Here is a 14,454-nt window from a genome sequence, read left to right as displayed (position 1 = left end):
TGCTTTATCTTTCTTAATAATGTCTGTCTTCCTGTTTGTTTTTATAATTCATTGTTTTACTGATTTTCTGTGTGTGAGTGTTTTTCCTGCACAGATATCTGTGCACTGTCTCCATGCCTGGTACCTGAAGAAGAGACCATGAGATCACCTGGAACTGGAGTTGTATACATGGTTATGAGCCACTATGTGGGTGCTATGATTCACACCCAGGTCCTCTGGAAGAGCAGTTAATACACTTACTGCTGAGCCATCACTCCAGCCCCTACTTCTGTCTCTTAAAATAACATACACACACACACATACACAGCCACACACACATGCACACACAAACCTGGTATGTATCCAACTAGCAAAGTGGAATATAAATTAGTCCCATATTAAGCCGGTGTCAGCAAAGAGTAAACTGGGCAAAGCCTGCTCACCACCAATTTTTGTAAGTAGTATGGTTGTCACACAGTCGCACATGTTCACCTGTGTGTTAGGCAAGGTTAAAGTCATGCTAAAGGACAGAGCTGAATGGTTGTTCCAAAAGCTTAGTGACTCCCAAGTCTAAGATATGGGCTCTATGGTCCATTAAGAGTTTGCTAGGTCTTACTTTGAAAAACTTCCTGGTTTTGTTTTTATTATTGTTGTTTAAGATTCATTTTTGTTCTTATATTATGTGTATGAATGTGGGCCTGAGTGTATATCTGTGCACCAAGTGTGTGCAGGTCATCATGGAGACCAGAAGAGGCATTGGAACCCCTAACTGGAATTACAAATTGCTCTGAGTGACCCAGGATGGGTGCTAGGAATCAAACCCAGGTCCTCTACAATAGCATCAAATGTTCTTAGCCTTTGAGCCAGCTGTTCAGCCCCATGTCTAAGATTGATTCAGTGAGTTTGACAGAGTAGGGGAGATGAAATAAGGTTACAAACTTGGCTTGTTTTGGGAGATGAATTATTAGAAATAATGCTGACTGCTTATGAGAAAAACAAAGATGCTTGGGACTTGTGGAAGATGTTATCAGGATCTGACTCCACAGAAGTACATTTAGACAAAAAAAAAGTATATGCAGCATGATCCTGCAAGAATGCCAGGCTTCCTCTAGTCCAAACTAAGATAAGATAGTCATTGTAAGAATACTTACAAATCCTTCATTTAGTTCTACGCCATGGCTCAAGAGAGCTGTTACCATTTTTATGCTGAACTAATCATGTAAGTTTTCTGTTGTTTATAACAAATTATCACAGAATTAGTGACTTAACATAGGACAAATTTGCCTTATATTTTTATAAGATAGAATTTCAACAGGGATCTTGTCATGCTAAGATCTAAACGTTGACAGGCCACTTTCCTAAAACACAGGGTATAAGGTGAATATATGTTCTGCTCCTTCAGATTGTTATAGAATCAGTTTTTTGCATTTGGATGACTAGGTTCCTGCTACTTTCTGACTGCTAGATGGGGGTCACCTCCAATTGCATCTTGTAGCCCATAATCTCCTTTCTCTGTGTATGACATCAGCAGCAGGGTCAAGTCCTTCTTATACTTCCCCACTGGAAAAGGCTTACATGAGTAGAACAGTCCACCCCAGAAATCCATATGAAACCTTCCTATTTTAACATCAGCTATAGATAGTATCACCTCCCTTTTGACATGTTTATGACTTCTGGGAATGTGGACATGGATGGACATTCTTGAGGGACTGTACTAATACTGCTTACTGCTTTCAATAAATGCTTCTCATTCCTGTAGAATAAGAGTCAATTTGCTTTAATCCCAGCACTTAAAAGGCTGAAGCAGAAGGAGCTCTATGAGTTCAAAACAAGCCCAGTCTAGACAGTGAGCCAAAGGTCACCCAAGGCTACAGAGTGAGACCTTGACTCAAAAGAAAAAAAGAGTCAATTTGATTGATTCATACCAATTTCTACAATAATTAATATGTTTTCTAAGTGATTTTTTTCTTCCTGTAGCTGTCACTTTTAGCCTATTTTCTTGACTTAAAAGCACACCCTGATATACATACTCCTATATCCAGAGGAAATGGAGTGTTATCACGCATTATTTGTTCTTTCTATAAGAGTGTGCAAGGCTATTCGTCACCCAAAGTACACATAGGCATTTTGTGTTGCATTTTGTTTATGTTTATGATTAGTAAACTGCTACAAACACTTCTAAAATTCAGTTTCTAGGCTAAGTGTCCTGTGCCCTTAATCCCAGATGTAAGAAGGCAGATGTAGTTAGATCTCAGTGGGTTCAAGGCCAGCTTTGTCTACAGAGCAAGTTCCAAGCCATCTACAGCTACACAGAGGGACCTTGTCTCAAAAGCAAGCAAACATCAAAGACAGTCATTTAGAAAACAACAGTATCATTTTGAAATACACCCTTCTAGATTTCTGTTCTGCTGATGGGGAAAGAGAAATTCTTCCTAAAACTATAGTGACTTAGCAGCTCACACCCACAATCCCGGCAGTGTGAGGCAGGCATGGCAAGGTTCCTGAATGCTGCTGCCCAGCCGTTCGAGCTGCATCATGAGCTCCAAGTGCAGTGAGAAACGCTGCCTCAAATACTAAGGTGGAGAGCAACAGAGGAAGATGTTCAACATCAACTTCCAAAGGTCTCCACATACACACACATATGCACAAACACACACAAAGGAGACTATATTACACATAGGATTTTGTAATATTCTTTTTCATCTAAGACTAGTAGAGTATAATATACACATACAAATATTAGACGAGATTTTTGTATGCTCATAGGTATTCAATATTCAAATAATATTGTCAATGCAGAAATGATTGAAATTCCTTCACTCTTACTCATAGTTTCTTCATAGCTTGTCATTAATATGTCCTTTTCAACACTTTTGATTGCTTCCGTGAAAAACTCTTTGAGTCACAAGAATGGAAACTAAACATTTTTTAAGGCCTTTGAATAGATTGCCATTTACTGCCTTTTCATGAAGATTCTTCTCCCTCTAGTTTTGGCAGTGGCCATGCTTCAGACATTGTGTTCTTTGGTTGTTTCCTACAGACAGACAGTGGAGCGTGTCACACTGCAGAGCCAACTCCAACAACTTCTAGAAGCCCAAAAATCAGAGGGCAAATCACTCCCTTCTTCACCCAGGTAATACCAGTCAATGAATTGTTGGGTATTTGAAATCTTTAAATCCTTCCTCTAGTATTCCATTTAATGTTTTTTCAAGAAAATGACAGCAGGAAACATTTTACTCTTATAAAAACAAATTAAAAGTTCTCACAATGAAAAGTCTGTGTCTAGGTTCCAGGACCTGAGGTAGTCTCCAGCCTTTTTATGTCTTTGGGCCATGACTACAAACAAGTTACATTCCTTTATGTTGCCTTTCCTATGAAATGAGAATAAAGACGTATAGCTTTATTAGATTGTTGCAAACAGAAAGTGAGAAAATTCATACAAAGTGGTGGGTAACCAATAAAACAAATAAATTTTGTTGCCGTGAAGTTTGGGACGTGTTATGCTCTGGCTACAGCTGCTAGAATGGAGTCTTTGCTAATTGTCCTGAAAAACCATTAAGTAATTTCCATCTTGTTTGCCATAAACTGCTAATCATAGTAAAGCTGATGCAAGGACTTGTGGCTGCATTCAGTGCAGTAGGAAATCATCTCACATCTCCTTCGTCTTCCTTTCAGTTCACCCTCCTCACCAGCTTCTAGAAAGTCCCAGTGGAGAATCCTAGATGCAGATGATGAGGCTTCAGGCAAGAGCAAAACAGGAGCCCAGGAGGGAATACAAGTTCTTGGAAGCTTATCGGCATCCAGCAGGGCTAGGACCAAAGGAAAAGACGAAGACTCCGATAAAATCCTACGTCAGTTATTGGGAAAAGAAATCTCAGAGAATGTCTGCACCCAGGAAAAGCTGTCATTAGAATTCCAGGATGCTCAGGCATCCTCCAGGAATTTGAAAAAAATTCCCCTGGAGAAGAGAGAATTGAAGCTAGCCAGGCTGAGGCAGCTGATGCAGAGGTCATTGAGTGAGTCTGATACAGACTCAAACAACTCTGAAGACCCCAAAAATACTCCTGTGAGAAAAGCAGACAGGCCCAGGCCACAGCCCATTGTGGAAAGTTTGGAGACTATGGACAGCGCAGAAAGCTTACACCTGATGATAAAGAAACACTCCCTGCCATCTGGACGCAGGTTTCCTTTCAGTACAAAGGCCTCCAAATCCCTGGATGGGCACAGCCCATCTCCCACTTCAGAGAGCAGTGAACCAGACTTGGACTCCCATTGTCCAGGCTTGGGGCTGACTCTTCCCAGCCAGCCTTCTGCAGACCTCACTCAGTCCAGTCCTGACAGTTCCACTGCCCAGAAAGTTGCCATGAGCCCCAAGAGTGCCCTCAAGTCTCCATCATCCAAGCGCCGGACATCCCAAAACTCAAAACTCAGAGTCACCTTTGAGGAGCCTGTGGTACAGATGGAGCAAACTAGCCTTGAACTAAATGGAGAAAAGGACAGAGATAGGGGCAGGGCCCCCCAGAGGACTAGTGAGTCAGGGGAACAAATGAAAAGACCTTTTGGAACCTTCCGATCCATCATGGAGACTTTAAGTGGTAATCAAAACAACAATAACAACTACCAGCCAGCCAGCCAGCTGAAGACATGCACACTGCCCTTAACATCACTTGGAAAAAAGACGGCAGATGCCAAGGGAAACCCAGTGAGCCCTGCTAGCAAAGGAAGGAATAAGCCCGTGAGTGCTATTTGCAAACTGTGCTTATATGACTGTTCATTGATTGTGTTATTGTTAAAGCCCAGGTTACCGATTTGTGCCATCTTGAAAGGGTTACCCCAAAACTCAGAAATCCATATTTTTTTAATGAAATGTGCCAGGTTAAAATATATACCCTTGCACGTTCCTTTGGAGAATGATGAGAGAAGTGGGTAAAGAAATCACGGGTTCGTTCTGATCCCTTTTTCTTGTGCTCTGGGCATTAGGAATTGTAAACTGGGAGGCATTCATATAAGATGAAACTACCCATCAGCATAAAATCAGTCCTTTGTTGGCTCTGATCCTGCCTCGGGAAGAGTTTGTTCTCTTGGACCTGGTATTCTCTAGCCCAGCTTAAAAAGCAAATAAACAGAAAGCCCATATCTAAGCTACTTACCTCAAGTGACCTTTGAAATGAATGACCCTCCCCCAGGGACTGGCCCCTGGCATGATACTACACAGATCTCTCCACGTTGATTAGATACTGGAGAGGCTGAAGTACTTGCCAGTATACAGGAGATAGCAGAAGGCACTGTTGAAGTCATTCATAGCACCATTTCTTGGAAACCCATCTGTAACTCACATCCATGAAGAAGAGATAGGAACATCTTTTTAGGCAATGAATTCTGCACGCTCTGTGCTTGTCATGCCACCAAAAACAGTATAGCAGCCAAAATGCATAGCTCCCTGTGGAAGGAATGCCTCGGATCTTTTCCCTATTGCAGTTACTAAGCCGCCCAGTAGTGTCCGAAGCTTATCGGTTTTCCTCGTTGGGTTGTTAAATTCCTATTACAGCATAGTCTTAAGAACTGTCTGTGTTTCTTGCTGTGATGCCAAATCCAGTTTCAGTTAATTTCTTTCCAACAGCCTCCTCGCTGACTTTTAAATTATCTACCAGCTCCCTTGCTATGAAAGACTTCACCATGTATTGGTTACATCTAGAAAGGGCACACCCGCCAGCTAAGACAGCAGACTTCTTGCATTAAAAAATTAAAGCCTAACTTTTCTCCCCCGATAACTTAAGGGGATCTCAGGATCGGCAATAACACTAAAGCCATCTCCGCAGTTTCGCACGAACCTTCCCTCGAATGTGCCCTGCATGCCTTGCATTAACCGGGACCCGTGCATGGGATGAGCTTGTTGCATGTCTTCAGATAATTCTTACTTGCGCTTCTCTAGGAGGTGTACAGCAGCTGTATCCACCTTCCCTCTAACGCGCTGGTTGAAGAACATCTGCGTGGCTATGCACGGTATGTGGGGTGCACCGTGAGGCACGGCCATGCCTTTGCTTGGATTTGCATGCGCTCTGAAATGATGCATCTGCAACCCTTTTCAGCAGGGGATAACACCAAGGGAGAAGAAACTTGCAAGTCTTCCCCGCCCCCCAAAGAGATAAGGGTTCAGGTGGCAACTAGATCCTGGGAAGGTGACCGGTAGTCATTGCAGGGGCTTTATCCCAGCATCAGTCAGGAGAATCTACTCTGTACATAAACTCACCCTGTTTCTAGTTGACTTTAGCCCTTCGGTTTGCATTTTTAAGGGAGCAAGGTGCCAAGTAAGTATAGAATTAGGTTCACTCATGGGTAGAAGAGGCCAGTTGTCCATCAGAAATCAGAACTTCGAGTGTGAGCTGGGGCTTTGCTTCAGCGCCGCTTACAGACTGGAGGTGCCTTTTGTCAGGACTGCTGTTCTTGGGAGAAGAAGCATGCCTCTGCTTCTGCAGAAGCTCTCTCATTTAGCACGGTGAACGGCTTCCAGTCCAGACGCCATTAGGATGAAGGTCTACCGATAAAGGAAGGATCTTCCTCCAACGAAACGTTCACAAGCCCAGATGCATAGAGTATATACATACAAGAGAGAGGAGCCTGTAGCCAATAAATGGGACTCCTCCTTCTGAGGCGCAGCATGTGTTTCCAGACCTGGCGGGAAGGGGGTGAAGTGGCAGGAAAGGTGCCTGAGTTAATGTGGTCAGTGCCTTTGGACTGGTTTATTTGAGAAGCGTTTAACATCAAAACCCATTATAAAAGCAAACTGTTGGGTCTAAAACATTTCAATAATTTGAAAAGCATTGCATGGTATTCAGCATTCCTCCAAAATCCTTCAAAGAATGTGTTTACTATACATACAGATTTTAGTTCAAAATACTGAATTTCCAGAAGATCTTCCTTTTCTTTCTTTCTTTTTTTTTCCTTGCCCTCTCTAGGTCAAATTTAGTCTGCTTCCCAGTCTGAATGGAAAACAGACATTAGTCATGTTAGGTATGTCATCAGGGGTCTTGTTAATTCAGTGCATTAAAGGAACAGTCTTAGACTCTTAATAGTCACTAATGACCAGCTGGCTACCAGCAGGTAGTCTACATGAGAGTCAGGACTGCTTCCTGCCATCCCATGACAGAGGCTCCTGGGCCAGTGTTAGAGATGAGAAAGTGGCAGGGAAAAGTTCTACGTCCTTCCAAACATCGATGCTTTCCCCCTTTTGTTCTTCTTGGCCTCGGTCCCCATTCTTACATCCTTCCCTGTGCCTGTCTTGGGCTGCATGGGTCTTCTTGGTGCCTGGAAAATTCTGCTTTTGTCCCAAAGACAAGGAAAGCACAAAGACTTGGCAAACTCCCTGGGAGCACAGATGAAAATGTTTCTCGTGGCTTCCAGGCTCCTACAGCAACTGGGAACAAGATAATTAGTGTCACGACAGATTTTCTCGCCAGAAATATTTCACCCTGTCTTTTTACAAGGAAAAGAACAAAGCTGGGCATTTTAGTGTAATAAGATTACAAAACTTCAGTGCACAAAATGAGGTTACAGAGCCACTTGGATGTCTGAGAGGAGTAGAACACTTTCCTACAGCACTTAAGGAACCGTCCTTCTAAGGGCTCGGTCATTAAGCTAGCAGATTTACTGGCCTTGTGTAGTGACAAGGCTTGAATTCAATGCTAAAAACTTAGAAAATTCAAACAACATGTATAGTCAGCCCCCAGACCTCTTCCTCTCACTGCCCTATACCCTCATGCACACTTTACCATGCTCTTAGTTTGGCATGGGTTTCCATTATAAAGGAGTTGAGTTTGTTTGTTGGATGTTTGTTTTTCACTCTGGAGAGACTAAGTTCTTCCTATTCTCTCTGCATCTCATGCACGCATCTAGCACAAGCCTGGTCCACTCCACAGATGAACCAAGAATGCCTCTCTTACTTAAAAGAAAGATTCCTCAAAGAAAATGAGGCTAGAATGAAATGTTTAAATGAGTAATACATAATCAACTCTGGTGCCTGCAGCATTACCTGAGTGCAAGGGTTCATGTATCAGTCAAATCTTGACCTAAGAACTTGCTAGAAGATCAAATGACTTCTTGAAATAGTAGAGGGCTGCCTCAACTTGGGGTAGAGATGTTGACAGCTCCCTGCTACTGACCCTCTTGTTAGCAGAGATGAAACAGTGGCAGTAGCTCCAGAACCCTGGAATCAAAGTCTACATTAGTTTCTAAGAATTTTATTTTTAGTTCTTCTAGCTAAAAGGAAAGTAGGAAGTCGGATAGTGATGGCACACACATTTAATTCCAGCACTTGGGAGGCAGAAGCAGGTGGATCTCTGAGTTTGAGGCCAACCTAGTCTACAGAGAAAGTTCCAGGACAGCCAGGGCTGCACAGAGAATATTTTTAAAAAAATTAAAGAAAAATAAGAGAAAGGAAGGAGAAAGAGAGAGAAAGGAGAAGGAGGAGGAGGAGGAGGAGAAGAAAAGTAAGAACAATAAACACAGCATTTTAAAGACTGTCTTTCAGCTCTTTTTTCAGCTTCTGATGGCTACTTATCTTTCTAAATTGATCACAGCATGATTAGCAAAGAGAATGGATTTCAATGGCCTCTAAAATCAGCTTCAGCTTCATTGCTTTGAACAGCCTCTTCAGTATGTCAGCTCTGGAAAATGACTTGGTTTACAGAGAGCAAATTTATCTTTTCTGTTTTTCTTACAGAAGATAAGTTGACTTAGAGTTTTTGCAGCTTTGGGGGAATATTTGCAATCCCTGGTCTTCAAATGCTAATGAAGTCTTGGGTCTGCCTATGATGGCTTGTTTCCACCTTGGCTACCTCCAATAACACCCTCTCTGACCACGTGGCACTGTTTCTTGAAGGAGTCATACCCCTATCCTAGCACCAGCATTGGAGGACTCCTTGAAAACCACATGAAGCCGTCAACATGCTTAGAATGCTTTTTATTACCCATGAATTAGCCACTTAAGAATTATATATCCAGAGCCAAGAGCTAATGTCAAGTATTTTGTATAGATTTCAAGGTTCCCAATGCTACTTCAAAGAGAATCATATTTTTGGCCCAGGGCTGGGGCTGATGTCCACAGTGTCACTCATCTGCTGTTGCTCATAGAAGAGAAAGAAGAAATCTTCTCTGGGAACCAAAACCACCCCACCAGGATGCGTTCTTTAGCTTGCTTATCCTAACTCTCTGACTATCACTAGAGAGACAAAAATCCTAAGACAAAAGCTCATTTCTTCATCTTCTCTGTTTTTCCCACTCCTGAAGGTCCAGTTGTGAATTAAGTTCAGAGAAGAAATCTGTCTCCCAGTTCTATATCCGTACTAGTAGTCTGCCATTACTAAGGACATCTTACGATATTGTGAGAGCAGGGATTCCCCATAATCTCTCTGAAGGCTGAATTGTAGAGGTGTATAGGTTGATTGAAATAATCACAAATACAAACCTTGTCTGGACCTCATCTTCTCTCACTCATTACATCCCAACCAACCACAGTTTCCCCTCTATTCATTCCTCCTCGTCCCTCCCCCACCACCCCTCTCCCCCAGATCCACATCTCTGTTTCCACTCAGAAAAGATCAGTTCTCCCAGGGATATCCACAGAACATCCAAACATGGGAAAAGACTACTAGGCACAAACACTCATGCCAAGGATGGACAAGGCAAGCCAGTAGTAGGAATTTTTTCAGGATAGGGCTTCTCTGTGTAACCATGCTTGCCCTGGGATTTGCTTTGTAGACCAGGCTGGCCTAGAACTCAGAGGTCCACCTCCCTTGACTCCTAAATTCTGGGATTATAGACATATGCCACTACTCCTAGCTGATAAAGCCACACCTTTTTTTTCAGCATTTTTATCAATAACACATGAATTTGGGGGAACTGAGAAAATAGCTCAGTCGGTTATAAGTACTTTCTGTGTAGACATGAAGACTTGAACCTAGAACACACATAACAATGTCAGTCAGAGTGGTGTGGACTTGGACTCCCAGTGCTGAGTCAACAGATTGGCAGACTCAGCCTGTTACATAGCCAATCAACCAAAACCAGTGAGCCCCATACCAACAAGCAATCCAAAGCCCAAGAAAGAAGTTAGACACCTCTTGAGGAACAACACTTGAGGGTGTCCTCTGGCCGCCAGACACATGTATACACATGTGCATGCATACCCACGTGCACACAGCTGTACTTACATAAATAGGTACACATCTGTGCACTCCCATACACAAAAGATGTTTTCCCCCAAGTAAGGCCTGGCCTCTGAACTCAGACAGGTCATAGTGAAGACACTCCCAGGAGAATAGGAATAAACTCATACCAGAGCTCCATGAGAGCAGTCTCTCTTGAGACCCTTGTATTCCCAGTGTTTGGAATGGTGTCTGGAATATGGAAGAGGCTTCCTAAATATTTGGAAAGAAAAAGAGCCTAACAGATGAAAAGGAGGAAGAAAAGGGGGGAGTGGAAAGCAGGACAAAATCTTGCCTCTACTATCCTACCGGGAGAGGGGTGTTATTATGCTCTGTGGATGCATTTGAATTCAGTCTTCTGCAGTAAGCTTCTATTTGAGTATTAAAGTATATATTTGATTTTGAACCACAATTCCCCCTTTTAGTAAATAAATTGTACAGATTGGCTACAAGTAAAGCCGGAAGAGAGAGCACACTTAGCAAGCTCTTCTTTTGGTTAGTGGGGGGCGGGGGGTGGGTTGTGTGGCAGGCTGCAGGCCATGGCACATTGATCCCATAAGTAGCTGTGGGAGCGCCACGTGCTGTGGAAATACAGTGTGTGCCTAGATGATTCAGCACGCTGGAACACTTGAAAACCAGTTATTTAAATATAAGGCTCTCCTCCTTTTTAATTTTGGTCACTCAGAATGTGATTTCATATCCAAGAGTGAAATCAAGGCACAACAATTATCCGAATGATTTGTGCCAGAATTACCCACTTTTGTTCTGTTGAAATCTGGCAATTGAAGATTGAGCAATTGAAGGATTCGGGAAAGACTGAGTTATTATCATATTAAATGTCTCATATTAAATTAACAGTTCACTTGGTTGGGACTTGGCTTTCTCTAATCAAACTAGGTTTTTCCTGCAGAAAGAGGGTTCACTTGTGGGTGTTCAAAGCAATGTCCCCTATCTCAAAGCAAAGATACCCTTTCAAGAACTAAACCCTTCAACTTAATTAATTGGATTTTCATCAAGAATATATAAATACATCTGAGTAATAATAACAAGAAATGTTATATGAGGAAGGGCTGAGGGGACCCCACCCCTTCCTATTGAACTGTTTGTTGATTTGAGAAGGAGGAATGGCTGTCTTCAAATGTGTGCCTACTAGTTCCTCTTGTAACCAACTCAATGGGTTGCTTTAATCCAATGCTCGCACCAATGGCCCCTCTTAAATTAAACGGGTTACAAAACAAAAGCAAAGGGCAGAAGTCTCAGAGAGGAACTGGTAGAGATGGAGGGGCACACTTATCTAAAGGGAGGGAGAGAAGAGAGAATTGAGGGAGTGATCAGAGTATGGTATATACATGGAGACATTGTCCAAGGACAAAATAAAAAAAAAAAAAAAAGCTCTCAACCTCTTGCAGAGTGCCCTCCATCCACTATTCATGTTCTTCTGAATGTGCTGTGCCTTTTCTTCCCGACTTTCTTCACATTCTATTATTCCTATATACAATGCCATAGAAATTGTCAGTGTCCCTAACATCTACTGGCATCCTACTATGGATTGTAAAAATGGGCCAGCGAGTATTCCAGACGCTTTACACATCTCTGCTCTTTCAGTCTTCACAATGATATCTATGATATCAATGATATCCTATTATTACTCACATTTGCACACTGGAAAAAGACATAGATAATTGTGCATCTTGCCCAAGATTACACAGTAATGATGGTTATAAATTGTGGAGCCAGGATTTGAATTTGACCAGTCTGGCTCAAGAGTTCGTATTAACAGTAAGTCTTATTTTAGCCTCTCCTCCCCACCCCTCTTCTCTTTCCTTTTTTTCTCTGAGAGTTGGATATTGAACCTAGGGCTTTATACGTTCTAGCCAAACACTCTACCACTGAACTACATCCCCTGACTGATGCTTCTTATGAACCCACAAGGATTCAATCGGGACCCCAAGATTTCTTCCTCTAGGTTCCATAGCTGCCTTGAGCCTTGGGGACACATTCCAACCATGTCCAAGCCATACCAGTAATCAAGCAGCAAGTGTGGTTTTGAGGTCATAAAGCCACACTCTTAAGCTTGTCCTGCATCTACATATTAGAACCATTACCAAAAAGAAGCTTTTGATCATATCTCATGTAGCAGCAGTAAGAACTTAGTAGTAGACAGGCTTGCCCAGAAATAAGGCTCACTCCTCTCTGGAATCTTTAAATAAATGCATCTAATACATCATGAAAATGAATGTATCTTATCCAGAGGGGAAAATCACTCATAGAAGAACATCTCTCTCTTTGTCCTCTTCTTCCACAGTACAGAGTCAGGATTAGGCTGGAAGCAGCACTCAGGGTTCAGACTTTTCTTTTTCCCATACCCTCACCTATTTGCAGTCCTTCAGCATGCCAGGCTGCCGTCATTCCTAAAGACATCCTTTTCAGACCTTCAAGACTCCAGCTTCTTGTGGAATCCACAGTGTCCCCAGTGATTCCTTGAAATCACTTGAAACTATAAAACAAAACAGAAACAAAAACAAAACTCTTGCTTCCATGCAACCAGCAACATTATACGTCCTATCATGCTTGTCTCTGATAAAATCCCCTTGACTACAGAGTGCCTGGACTCTAATCAGTGTGGCTAAGAATTTGCTCCTGGAGCCACATTCAAATGTGCTCAGTGAGTGTGCCTTGTTATATCACGACTGCTTTCATCACATTTAAACAGTAGTGTGTATGAAAAGCAACTAATCTGCCTCCTGGAATGAAGTGCTGCTCTTCAGGATGGTTTGGGGATGGATAACTTCCATTTTGGGCGAGCTGTTTGGCAGTGTCGTCGTGTAACCTGACCATGGTTTTATCTAATTTTGGCCTGTGGTTTCTCTTCTGCTTAGGCATAATGACATCAAGAGAAACACGAAGAAAACCTACGGCAGAAAGCACAATGCTGAGTCAGAATCAAAGGAACTCTTCTTATAGATCACTTTTTATAAGTCTTACGCATGCTGTCCGGCCACCACCGGGAGTTCCTGGAGACGGCGGCAACAAGACCACGGAAACAACACCTCACCAGCAGAGCAGAATATCTGGATGCCTTAAATTTATATCTGAGACTTGTCATAAGATACATTTTGGACCATATCTGTATATAGAACTTTGTTTTTTAAGATGCTATTTGAAAACATGATTGGGCAATGTGTGCGTTGAAACATTTGCTGTTTGGCTGATTCAGCCTTCTCGACGCACATCCCCCAGGCTCTGACACCGCTGGTGTTCTGTCAATTGCATGAGGATTTGCTAGTGTTGATTGATATTTCCTTCCTCCATAACAAGGGCAGCTTTGGCTCAGCTCAGTGAGTCTAGGTCACTGGTATTATTTTCTGTCAAGAGTGTGTTTTTTTCCCCTGTCATTTCTACTTTTTTAATAAAGAAAATAAAAGATTGTTAATAGCCATGTATGAGTACGGGGCATCAATTTCCTGTTAAGTCTGTGATGTTCTGATTTCTAAAAGGCTCTGCAAGTATTTTGACTGCTGATACTCGATATCAAGGACCAACTGGCCTGTTTATCTTGTTTCCTGGGGTGGGGGTGGGGGGTCAAATAAAACATTCTATACTTCATTAAGCACAGGAAGATCAGACAAGTTTGTGGAGCAAGCCGTCCCTCTGCCTTCTCAAAACACAGTGCTGACATGGGAAAACACATAACAACCGAAGATTTAGTCCTTTCTTGGGCTACTTTTTTTTTTCTGCCTCCAGCACATCATGAGGCTTGTCTAATTCCTGTGGGAGACAGTGTGGAGCCTAAGTTTATAACAGCCCTATTGTTGACATAGACCTCTTAATCCCTGTAAGCAATGACTTACAAGAAGGTTCATCTTATCATGGAAAAATACGTTTCTGTTGAAACTACAAGAGTTTTATTTTCAAAGCGTTGGCATGGTCTATGAGCTCTGAAACTGCCATAGTGGTGTCTTCATAATGCCCGTGTCATGTAATATGGGCCACTGTGTGCCCTGGTGCACAGAGCAGGCCCAGTGTCTGAATCTGATGGTTAGGCTTGCAAATGTGGGCCTACTTGATTTAATGAAATACAATGACAAATAGGAGTTGATATTTGAGAGTCTTTTGTGCACTACCACATGTGGCAATATCATCATTCCTGTTTTAAATTAGAAAGGCAACCTGAAAAAGAGAGAAAGAAAGACAATTAAGGACATGTAAGTTCTGTGTTCAAAGTTTATACCACTAGTTGATAGCAGATGAAACATTGGTTAAAAAAAAAAAA

At 42.3% G+C, this 14,454-nt stretch overlaps 1 protein-coding gene across 3 annotated transcripts in view; it reads left to right on the top strand.

Annotated features, from left to right (window-relative positions):
• LOC121453360 (synphilin-1) overlaps positions 1-13,620 on the top strand; it is a 139,226-nt gene extending 125,606 nt beyond the window's left edge. For 2 of the 3 annotated variants that reach the window (XM_041660086.1, XM_041660085.1), the window contains exons 9-12: positions 3,020-3,112; positions 3,655-4,714; positions 5,912-5,982; positions 13,061-13,620. In XM_041660086.1, the coding sequence (XP_041516020.1) occupies positions 3,020-3,112; positions 3,655-4,714; positions 5,912-5,982; positions 13,061-13,145 (1,309 nt within the window). In that variant the 3' untranslated portion in view covers positions 13,146-13,620. The remainder of the gene's footprint in view (positions 1-3,019; positions 3,113-3,654; positions 4,715-5,911; positions 5,983-13,060) is intronic. The other variant, XM_041660087.1, reaches the window with a different exon arrangement.
• The last annotated feature ends 834 nt before the right edge of the window (positions 13,621-14,454 follow it).

The sequence above is a fragment of the Microtus oregoni genome, unplaced genomic scaffold, assembly GCF_018167655.1.
Source record: "Microtus oregoni isolate MIOR12 unplaced genomic scaffold, Mior012 000011F_ref0000422, whole genome shotgun sequence".
In the NCBI taxonomy this organism is placed as follows: Eukaryota; Metazoa; Chordata; class Mammalia; order Rodentia; family Cricetidae; genus Microtus; species Microtus oregoni.
The sequence above is the reverse complement of the archived record's forward strand: the minus strand, read 5'-3'. Positions and strand labels throughout refer to the sequence as shown.